The sequence below is a fragment of the Poecilia latipinna genome, unplaced genomic scaffold (assembly GCF_001443285.1).
Source record: "Poecilia latipinna isolate Pla-1442-1.1 unplaced genomic scaffold, P_latipinna-1.0 Scaffold3007, whole genome shotgun sequence".
Classification (NCBI taxonomy): domain Eukaryota; kingdom Metazoa; phylum Chordata; class Actinopteri; order Cyprinodontiformes; family Poeciliidae; genus Poecilia; species Poecilia latipinna.
In genome coordinates this window covers 53,165-64,170 of record NW_015115623.1, presented here as the reverse complement: position 1 = coordinate 64,170, position 11,006 = coordinate 53,165, and the positions used below count along the sequence as shown (strand labels likewise).

Sequence of the window (11,006 nt, the reverse complement as noted above, 5' to 3'; positions counted from 1 at the left end):
TCCTTTTAAGTGACACTAAAAGTTGGATGAAGTCCCACCGTGAAAGCGAAGCGCTGCTGGTTTTACATGTCGTCATATCTTATGATTTATGCAGCTATTATCGTTTAGTTAGACATCTTCTCCCGCTCAGAGGAAACCACTGCGCATGTCTGGAACTCCGTGTGTGAGTAAAGGTGGAGGCGATGGGTGACAACAGACACTAAGTCACGTTATCGCTTGGATTTTACGGCGCCACCTTAAGACCCTGAACTTCATATTTTAACGGAAAAAACCGCAACGCGACTTGGATGTAACGAGTAACGCGACGGTTTTGTAGAAATGTAGTGAAGTAGAAAGTACAGATACTGTAAAATGTAGTGGAGTAAAAGTAGAAAGTATCCATTATTAAATCTACTTAAGTAAAGTACAGATACACGAAAATTGTACTTAAGTCCAGTAACGAAGTACTTCTACTTCGTTACTTCCCACCACTGGGCGCCTGTACACACCNAGTATCCATTATTAAATCTACTTAAGTAAAGTACAGATACACAAAAATTGTACTTAAGTACTTCGTTACTTCCCACCACTGATGCTACCATTGCTAACATCAAAATTGAGCAGCCCATCCAGTTTGTGGGCTGGTGACCAACTGGTTTTAAAAGGATTATGAAGATTAAAAGGGGCTGATAGACGATACTTGTCTACCAATGAATAGGAAAAAATACTTTAATCTGTTCAGTAAGTGTAAATACACTCCTGCTTTATTTGGCTACATTAACTCTGTACAGTGTTCAAAAAGCCTGTTTATTCTGTAATTTCTTTTTTAAAGTTACCCGGTGCTTGTTAATAGGAACCTGCTTTAATCCTCTGCAGTGTTTAGCCATTTAGAAATATTTGTGTTTTATTAAACAATTTAAAACAAAAAAATGAGTATTCAGTTATGAACTGAGCAAATTAAAATGATTGAAATCTTCACGAAGAGAAAATGTTCGTTTGTAATCAGCTGACCTTAACATCAACAGAACAAATTCACATGTGGAAGCATACAGTTTTCTTTCATTTTTCAGGCAAAACTACAAGTGTGACTCTTTCCACAGTTTAATGTAAATACTGGGGATCCAGGAGGGCTGAGGGCTGCTCTGTTTTACCTGGATGAGATGTTGGAGGTCTTTGCTTTCTTGATGAGAACTGGGCCTTTACTGCTGATGGTTAGATGTCAGAAAGAGGATGGTGAAATAGATGAGTCACACCAAACTCTCACCACAAAATAATAGTTTGTTGTTCCTTATTGTTTTAAAGAAATATTCTCATAAAAACACATGAATGTCTCAAACAACATTTAGTATTTGTTTTTCTAAACTAGTAAATTGAAAAACTTAACCTTTAGCACCTTGCTAGAGATGATTGTTGATGTCAGCATTTGCATTATATCAAAGTGTAATGTAATACTGTCCCCTTGTGGTGATGGTCAGTGTGTTCACATATCAAATTATCAAATTTTCATGGGAAATTCAGAAAATGCCATCAAAGATGCACAAAATAAAATTAATAAAAAAATCATACACAACTAGTTTTATGTATGTGAACAAATATACAAAACAAATGGTACACCAAATATGTCTCTGGGTTTCTTAGATATATTTTTAATATTTTCATCTTAAAGTAGAAATTCAGCCATTTGAGTTTTTCTCAAGATTGTTTTCTGGGTGATCTAAATTCTCCATTGGTTAGTTGGTGTGCAATAATCTCACAAAAACGTATACAGTGAGGGAGTTATCATTTAGGCTACATTTCCTCCTATTTATGTCTAAAAGGATCAGCAAAGTAGCTAAAAGATGGGTCCAAAATGCGAGCAATTGATAAGGAAATCACTTTATTTGTTCTGGTGTAATTTCTAGGGCTCCTTGCTGTTTTGGCTTGTATTTGATCTCAGAAGTTCTTACACCCATCAGAGGAGGACACCTTAAGAATACTTTAGGTTCATGTTGCATTCAGGTTACTCTTTGTCCAAGGTCCCAGTGCTGTTTCCGATGCTACAACGACTTCACAAACTCCCTGTAGAGTGGACATGAAAGAAAATATTGTTCATATTATAGAAATGAAACAGATCAATTTTAAAATGCAGTACACTCTCTTTCTGGGTTTATAATAAGAGCACATAACCTTTCTGGTCATTAAATGGTTCTAAAATTACATAAAACCACAAGCGTTTAAAAAGACATAATAAATGTGTGCTATTTACTCTGTGAAAACAGTAGAGCTTTGTTAGAGAAAATTACAGAACAGCATCATAAAGACCAATCAATACAGCAGGCAGGTTAGGGAGGAAGTTGTAGAGACTTTTAAACAGGGTTAGGTTCTAAAGCAACATCTCAAGGTTTGAACATGTCTCAGAGCTGTGTTCAATCCATTATCTGAACATGGAGAGAGGATGGATGAACTCCAGGCCTACCAAGGCATTGATGTTTTCTAAAACTGAAACTGGAAAAAAGGAGCTGTTATGATCCTGGTGGCTGGTTTGGCATTTATGTTCCCTTTGCAACACTGATTACATGGCCTGGTCATACAAACTGGGGGCTCATCCAGGATTTTAGAACAATTGGCTGCTCTTTGCTTTTGTAGTATGGTAACAATTGGGGGCTCGTCTGGGAAACATTGGTCAGAAATCAGCCAAGAGGTAACTCTAAAGTAGCTGATGAGAATCTATCAACATGACAGCTATTTATTGGGTACTCCACAAATCTGGCCTTCAGGGAAGAGTGACAAGAGGAATGCCATAGTTGAAATAAAACTATAAGAAATCCTGTTTGCAATTTGCACCAAGCCATGTAGGAGCAACAGCAAACATACTCTGCACAGACAAAATAAAAAATAAACAACATTCTAAACTTTATGTTTGACGACCACTGCACATCCTGAACACCAAGTTCACAGTGAAACATGGTGGTGGCAGCATCATTCTGTTGGGAGGATTTTCTTGAACAGAGACAGGGAAGCTGGTCAAAGTTGATGGGAAGATGGATGGAGCTAAATACAGGACAATCCTAGTACAAAATCTGCTAGGGACTTGAAATGAGTGCCGAAATACAGACGTTGTGATGACAGATGAATGCAAATTCAAAGAACGGACAACATTTTTAGTCTCTAGATGTGCATAGCTAGCAGAGATATAGGGTACTAATGAGGTCATCGACTGACAATGATCCTAACAATCAGTGGCAAATCTGCAACACATTGAATAAAAAGGAAAGAAAGAATGTGTTTCAGTGGCTCAGTCAAAGCCCAGCTCTCAGCCTGAACTGCTTCATGTTGTTGCTCCTAAAGATGATTCTACAAATTGCACAAACATGGGGTATACTTAGTTTTTGCACATTTCCATTCTGGCTTCATTTGTATGCAAGACAATGACAGAGTGGGACTCTTGTGAGCTTTAGTACAAATTTGAAATTAGAACCTGGTCAAAATCTCACCATTTTATTTTGTCCCGTTATGAAACCAGAAACTTAAAGAGTGCTTTCTGTTTAAAATAAAGTATTCACACTAAGCAGTGTATGACAAATGTTTTCTCACTTTAAGACACCAGGCAGCTTTGGGTCCCGATATAAGCCGTTGTGTAGATACCCCAGAGAACCGTCAAATGTCACAAGCTTGACTCTGTCTTTACTTTGGGCCTTTGCAGCAACCTCATAGGTCTGAAAACAACAAAACAACTCCATTATAGTCATTACTGCAAATATTGCTTCATGCTAGAGTAATAAAAGCAGTACCTGACGAGCAATCTCAATGGGAACTAAGTGATCGTCCTCTGAATGAAGGAACAATATCGGACTTTTCATTTTCTTCAAACTGTGGAATATAATTAAGACCATTATTAACAGAAAATCCTCCTCTTGTGATATTTGCCAATATTAATTAACTCACTTGTGTTCTGTGGGAAAAACGGGCATTTTTCTTTCCCATAGGAAACTGAACAAATGCTTAATGCCTGGAATTTTCCAGTAATACTTTAAACACAGAAATAAACATCGCAAAGTTGTTAGCAACAAAACAGCACATGCACCAAATGTGAAAAAATGCTTGGTTAGCATAGTGTACCCAGATGAAAATATTATATGGAATATACTGCTTATCAGCATTGAATGCCCCCTCCAGGATCACACCATCCAAAACAACGCCTACATAGGAAAGAAGAAATTAACATTCAGACTGTAGCATCCTGCCCTCAGATTCTGCGTTTGCTGGAGATCAGAGGTCGTAAAACGTACCTTCCTCAAGCAGTTTGACTGCAGTGTTAGAGGACACCCTACACAGAAACACAGGCAAATTTTAGTCAAGCATAAAGCTTTATCTGGTATGTGATACAACTGAAATCATATATTCCACACATGGTTAGAAACATGACACATATCAACATTTTTCTCTCAATGTCTGGCTTTAAATCAGACAAAACAGCCAAGACAAAGCTGGTTTACCTATGGGTCCCATTTCTAGCTGTCTGAAGGTGCCAGGATCAGCTGTGTTATCAGCTTGGAAATGAAATCATACTGCTTAAGAAAGAAACAGACGTAAAATATTCATTTAAGAATGAATATTTTACGTCTTTGACTTTTTTAAACGCTGATAAAAAAAAATCTGAAGGCCATCAGTCATTTTGACAGATTACAATTCACAGACCTGACCAACTGGTGCAGACGTGAAGACATTTTCAGCTTTACGCATAGAGATAACCAAATCAATCAAAAAGAGATTCCCTTTAGAGCATAATCTCAGACCTGGACACTGTTTAATAAGCTCTGGACTTATGGCCGGAATATGATTCCTAGTATTGTTCTAAACTGACAGTTCCCAGTCAGTCTCGCTGTCTGGGAACTGACAATATGTTGAAGGAGGTCACAAACTGGTGCAGCATGAATCTGCTTTTCAATAATATTCTAATTTATCGAATGGATCTGTGATCTAACATTACTAAATTAGTTACAAAGTAGGTCAAGAACAAAAAAAGTAAAATGTTTTGGAGTGACCATCACAAACCAAGGCAGCCTACAAACCACAAATCTCACTCAGTTTCTGAGGAACGGGCTGAAATCCCAGAAAACTGAGGTTAGAAGCTAAAAGTTTAAACAGAAAATCTACCAAATACAAAATGTGTCAAAACTTTTGAAATGGAAAGAAAATCCCTTAAGATGGTGGTGCTCAAACCTTTTGCCCAGGGGCCAAAATTGGGAAATTTAAACTGCTGATATGTGAAAAACTAGTTTGTTTTTTTTGTTTGTTTTCTGTTTTTTTAGCTTTACCTGTTCAACAATAAGCCATTTTTTTAAATTAAATCTGTATATTGTTAAAGATACAAAACAATAAAAGGACTTTGTACTGTTGCTTTAATAAAAGAAAAACAGACAATTTACAATTTTTTGTGTCATCAGCTGTTTCCTATTTTGTTGGCCAGATTGACTTGTGGTCAGGAACAATATAACTTCAGGGGCCACAAATGGCCCATGAACCACACTCTGGACACCCCTGTTTTAAGATGTTGCCACTTAACAAATGTAAAAAAAATTTGGTAATCCTGAGTGTTCAAAATGGTGGATATAAAAATGCTAGTAGTTTGTATAAGTGCCAGTGTGTTTTATTAGCTGACCCGGTGCCAACAGAGTGTCCCCAGATGACCACCAGGCTGTCCCCGCTGCGTGCTTTGACCCAGTTGTACACGTGCACAGCGTCTGTAGTCAGGCCGGATTCAGTCGGCTCTCCGGTGGAATCTCCAAAACCTGCAGAGGGTTTTCACATCAGCTCCTGCTCAACCACAACCACAGAGGCGCTGCGTCCCCCCGCCACTAGATGGCAGGACTGTAATTCAGAGGGAGACCTGCTCCCTCCACTGACCAGAGGTTGAACTGCTGTCTTTTTGACCGCTTCACAGCAAACAACTCATCAAGAACAACTACCCTGGTCTACAGGGATCATACGGCTTCAGAAAGGGAACAATTAAAGCGAAATCCTGTGGATCTGGGTGGAGAGAAGGGAAGAGAGACGTGAATCCGTAAAAAGCTCCTACCTCTGTAGTCAGGCACCACCACATGGTAACCCAGCGCACTCAGTAACTGTCGACACACAGTGTAAATTATTATTATCTAGAGTCATAAACCACACTGTCATGTCTCCAGCTAAAAAATAATTCATTAGTGTTGGTGATTACTCACTTTTGCCACTCCAACTCGGTGCGGAGCTGCCCTGTGGAAATTAATTAGCAAACAAATTAATAAAAAATAAAAACAGCAGCAAATACGTGTGGCAGTGCGGGTATTTTTCTCTCTTCACGTGCTAATTATTATAAAGAGGAGCATTAATAGAACATTTAAAGGTGAAAATCAGCTAAATTTAAAGAAATTTGTAACCCTTATCTTGCATTTTTAAATAACTCACAAGTTGAAGAAACTTCTGTATCTTAGAGATTTAATGTTTCTATCTGTTGATTATTATGTATGTGATGCTAAACTGTTTTAAACATGTTATGTGGGATTTTTTTACTTTATTTTTTCCTATTGGGTTGCGGGTGAAAGATCTGAGTTAATTGTATTCAATTAAAATCTAGTATTTGCTTTTGTTTAAATCATTTTACTGCATACTGGTAAAAACTGATAAAGATGTGTTTAAAAAAACTTATTTTAATAATTGACTTTCAATTGTCATGTTGATGGATTACATGAATCTACAAGGTTTCCTTGAATATTTGAGGGCAGTTGACAGCTTAACCTGAGCGCTGTTTTCAAGCACATAAATGAAAAGTTTAGTGAAAGGAAAACCTGTGGTAAAAAAAAAAAACTGGGTAAGTTACAGGGATAAGCATCAAATACATGAGGTACAGCTGATACGTTCCCTGTGTTGAGTCGCTCTTGAAGCAGAGACTGCAGAGCTAAATGCTAGCCCCTCTGTGTTTTATCGAGTCCCAGTGAGTGCAGGCATCCAACAGGAACATTTAGAGAAATTCATGCTGACGGGCTTTATGCAGATGCTGGTTTTATGTCCCAGCAGGACTTGCCAAAGGTAGTAAAAGCCAGATCAATGATCGATGGTATTGCTGTGCCTGACTGAACCCCACAGAGAATCTATGGAGGATTGCAATGCCACAAATTTCTGTTTTCAACATGACCTCCTGTAAAATTATGATATTTATTGTTTTATAAATATACAATGTCATTATTACTTAATAACATTGAGAGAAAGTGAACTCTTTCATTCACCGCAATACATTATAATAGAAGTGAACAGGAAGAAATGCCATAGCTGTACGCCTCTGTGTTGAGCGGCTCTAAATTAGGGATGATATGAAGATTTGGGTCGATATCAACATCCAATATTTAGAAATAATTATGTTATGTGATGGCAAATAGCCAACATTTATCAGCTGCTTCTCTGCTTCAGTTAAACTACCCACAATCCCGTGCTGCATCACTATCGCTGTCACATGACCAAAAACTGAAGTAAAATTAGTACCACTGCAACGTATTTTTACTCAAGTAACAGTAAAAAGTAGCCGTTCAAGAAATACATCAAGTAAGAATAAAAAAGTATTTGGTAAAAAGTCTGCTCAAGTACTAACTGATCAAATTATTAATCATTTAATATTTAAAAATTAGATCGTATGGACCAAAATATAAAGATATAAAGTGGAAGTTTTGATATTTTAGGGACAGAAATGACAATAATTTATGTAAGTAACAAAAAAACAACAAAAACAGACAAAAGAAATATTTTACAAATATGTTTTTCCAATAAAAAACTTATAACACTAAGAAAAACATTGAAAAAAAGCGATATATCATGCATCCCTAGTCTGAGTGATGAGAGTTTCACATTTCAGCTTGAATTATGAAGATACATTCATTTAATAAAACATTGTGAATCACATGTAAATGTATAAATTATCCACCTTGATCCCGTGTTTCCGTGCAGATATATAAAAACCGGATTTCCATCATTTAACGTGTTCTGGTACCACAGCAGGTCTTTCCCCTGAGCTTCTTTCCACCGACTTTCAGGAACTGTATGCCTGGAAAAAACACATCTTCATCAGCAAACTCTCATTTTCCTCAGAGCTGCAAGTTTTTAGTCTGAAAGAAAAAAGCAACAACCCGGCATCTGCTCACCATACGCCCAGGGAAATGCCCTCCTCTGACGTTAAGTACATGTTGATGGTGTGATTGAGGGAGAAGTCAGCAGGCCGGCTCAGATCCTCAAAGAACGGCACGCTGACTGCACACAGAGAGGAGGGGGCCCGTTGTTCTGGAGCTGGAAGATTTAAGATACTCAATAATGCAGACAGGATCCTTACTCACGTCGGTAGGTGTGAATAATGTCCTGAATCAATGTAGGGATTATTTTATATGTGACAGGCACCAGGATGCAGACAGCAACAGCCAGTAATCCCCGTTTTAACCACCAGGGGGACCTGTAACCAGAACAGAGACAGATAACTTTATTAATCTCATATTTATCTGCTTCTTCAGTTTGTCAATGAACAAAAATATATTTTAACACAGCTCTCCTGGGATTTATAGCATTTTAATCTGGTTTCAGTCTGGGCCAGATAAAATAGATACTGAAGTCTCTGTAAATAAAAAAAATGAGGCTGTTGACACCAAAGAACCAAACTGGAGCCTTTGTCATAAAGTTTTTGTAGAGTTCTGCTGTTTTTGGGGATAATTTTTCTGCTAATTACATTTGTTGCATTTTTATTTAAAAATTGACCAAATATTGAAGTGGGAAAACGATCATCCATTTGAAATATACTCATCTTGTACATCCAGCATGTGAAGCGTTTCACATTCACACAGAAAACGCTCTTAGACAGAGGACTTTGTGTCATTTACCTGCAAAACATCCCAAATCATCACCCCTCCACCACCGTACTTAACAGTTGGTATGAGGCGTTTATGGTGATGTGCTTTAGTTGCTGTGGTTTTTTAGCGAAACTTAAAATGTTTCGTCTCATTCAGTTCCACTCACTTCAGCTTGTTTGTGCAGCATCCATACACAATGCAACTTATCTCAAGGCACTTAGCAAAACAAGTAAATTCAATCCAACACGTTGCTATTGATCCTCGTTCTTAAACAATTGTTCTGTTTATTATTCAAATGAGCTTAAAATGTTTCTACATAAGGAACTCCAGCAGAGCGAATCGAGTCATTGACCTTCAGCTTTCACTCCTCCTGGACGTAGCGACATTAGACAATCACTTGCTGGTTATAAAGGCTACAGAGGGAAAGAGAGCCATAAAAGCTCAGCCAATAGCTATGTTTACTTCACTGCTTTTCAAAGTGTGGAGGGTGCCTCCATTAGGGGGCGCCAGAGGTCTTCAGGTGGGGTGCAACATGAGGAAAGAAATGAACCAGAAAAAGTAACTGGACATTTAGTGAACTTCACCAAAACTGTGCCAAAGATAAAATGTATAGATTTTTAGTACCTGAAAAAAGAGAGAGAGTCTGGACCAAACAAAGTAAAAAGCTAAAAGAAGAAGAAGAAGAAACTATGACCAGGAATATTCAAAGTTGGTATTTTCATGGATTGGATCAGAAGATGCTCCAGTGCCACAGCACAGTTTTGGTTCATTTAAACTGGACAAAATTATGGATGCACCAATTTACTTTATTCACTTCTAATACTGATGCAGATGTGAGGTGTCAGTCCACCGATCCGTTACAAAAAACCAATGCCGAATTGACTTAAAATGTTTCTTTTGTTAAACACAGACATAAATGTACTGAATTACAAATTTATTTGGTAACTCTGCACCAGTACAGCACATGTAAATACACCAGTAGCCTCAAACATCTAATAACAACATCATTAATTTGTTTAGTGCAATTAGGAGTCAACATCTAGTGTAAAATAAATAAAGAAAACAATGTAAAAAGAAATGGCAACAAACCTTCTTTTAAATGGATAAGAAAGAGAAATTATGAATTCTAAATATAAAGTGAAACTATGACGCAGATTTGAAGAGGATGATGATCTACAGCACATCCAAACTGGATCTAAAACGGCTGAATCAAGCTAACATTAAGTCTCTGGTACGGTACCAACCTAATAAACTCAAACACCGAAGATGTGTGCTGTTTAATCCGACCACAGAAAAATAAATCATTAAAATTAAAACGACATTCATGCCAGTGATTTGAAGATATAAACTTCTGACCTGGACTGTAGCTGTGGCTAAAGGTTAGAGGAGGAATTAGTTCAGAGTTAAGATAAAGAACTTGGATACAAAGGGCAGGATAATGCATCATGTCAGTGAGTAACTACATAGTAAAGCAGTGTGTGTGTGTGTGTGTGTGTGTGTGTGTGTGCGTGCGTTTGTTTGTAATACCTTGTGGGGACGATTTTCCTGACATATACTACGTTGTGGGAACCAATTGCTCCTTGTGGGGACCGGAGCCTGGTCCCCACGAGGGGAAACCCTGTTTTTGGGTCAGGGGTCAGAGTTAGGGCTAAGGTATGAATTGAGTTTTGGTTGGTTAGGGTTAGGTATGTGATGGTTAGGGTTAGGAAAAGGGTAAAGGTAAGGTTTAGGCTGTAGAAATGAATGGAAGTCAATGGGAAGTCCCCACAAAAATAGCCAAACAGACGTGTGTGTGTGTGTGTGTGTGTGTGTGTGTGTGTGTGTGTGTGTGTTTGTGTTTGAGAAGGACCTCAGTGACTGAATACTCATTATCCAGCAGGAATGAAAACAATGCCATGCTTTTGCAGCAATATTTATCATTACAAGCCAAACCTCCAGTTTATTCATTAGTTGATGTTCATTAAGAACATTTTAATGTGCTGATACAAGCTCACAACTTCCTGTTTGCTAAAAGAATTAAATGAGCCCGATGGGATTAACAACAACAAACTCAGAATATTAAGAAAAAAATACTGCTGCTACTGCTAATTTAATTTATTACAAAACGTTTTTTTTTTTTTTTTTTGGCTGGATTGAATAAAGTTTTTTCAGCCCCCCCTGGGCACAGGGGTGTCCAAAAAATGG

General features: G+C 37.8%; 1 protein-coding gene across 1 annotated transcript in view; it reads right to left on the bottom strand.

Moving 5' to 3' along the window:
- Positions 1–1,605: 1,605 nt before the first annotated feature.
- LOC106939874 (monoacylglycerol lipase ABHD12-like) overlaps positions 1,606–11,006 on the bottom strand; it is a 14,235-nt gene continuing 4,834 nt past the window's right edge. The window contains exons 2-13 of the mRNA XM_015022442.1: positions 8,319–8,431; positions 8,130–8,235; positions 7,913–8,032; positions 6,183–6,213; positions 6,038–6,083; positions 5,621–5,750; positions 4,248–4,285; positions 4,078–4,157; positions 3,904–3,986; positions 3,750–3,828; positions 3,553–3,674; positions 1,606–2,037 (exon numbers count right to left, since the gene is read on the bottom strand). Coding sequence (XP_014877928.1) covers positions 2,016–2,037; positions 3,553–3,674; positions 3,750–3,828; positions 3,904–3,986; positions 4,078–4,157; positions 4,248–4,285; positions 5,621–5,750; positions 6,038–6,083; positions 6,183–6,213; positions 7,913–8,032; positions 8,130–8,235; positions 8,319–8,431 — 970 coding nt within the window. The 3' untranslated portion in view covers positions 1,606–2,015. The remainder of the gene's footprint in view (positions 2,038–3,552; positions 3,675–3,749; positions 3,829–3,903; positions 3,987–4,077; positions 4,158–4,247; positions 4,286–5,620; positions 5,751–6,037; positions 6,084–6,182; positions 6,214–7,912; positions 8,033–8,129; positions 8,236–8,318; positions 8,432–11,006) is intronic.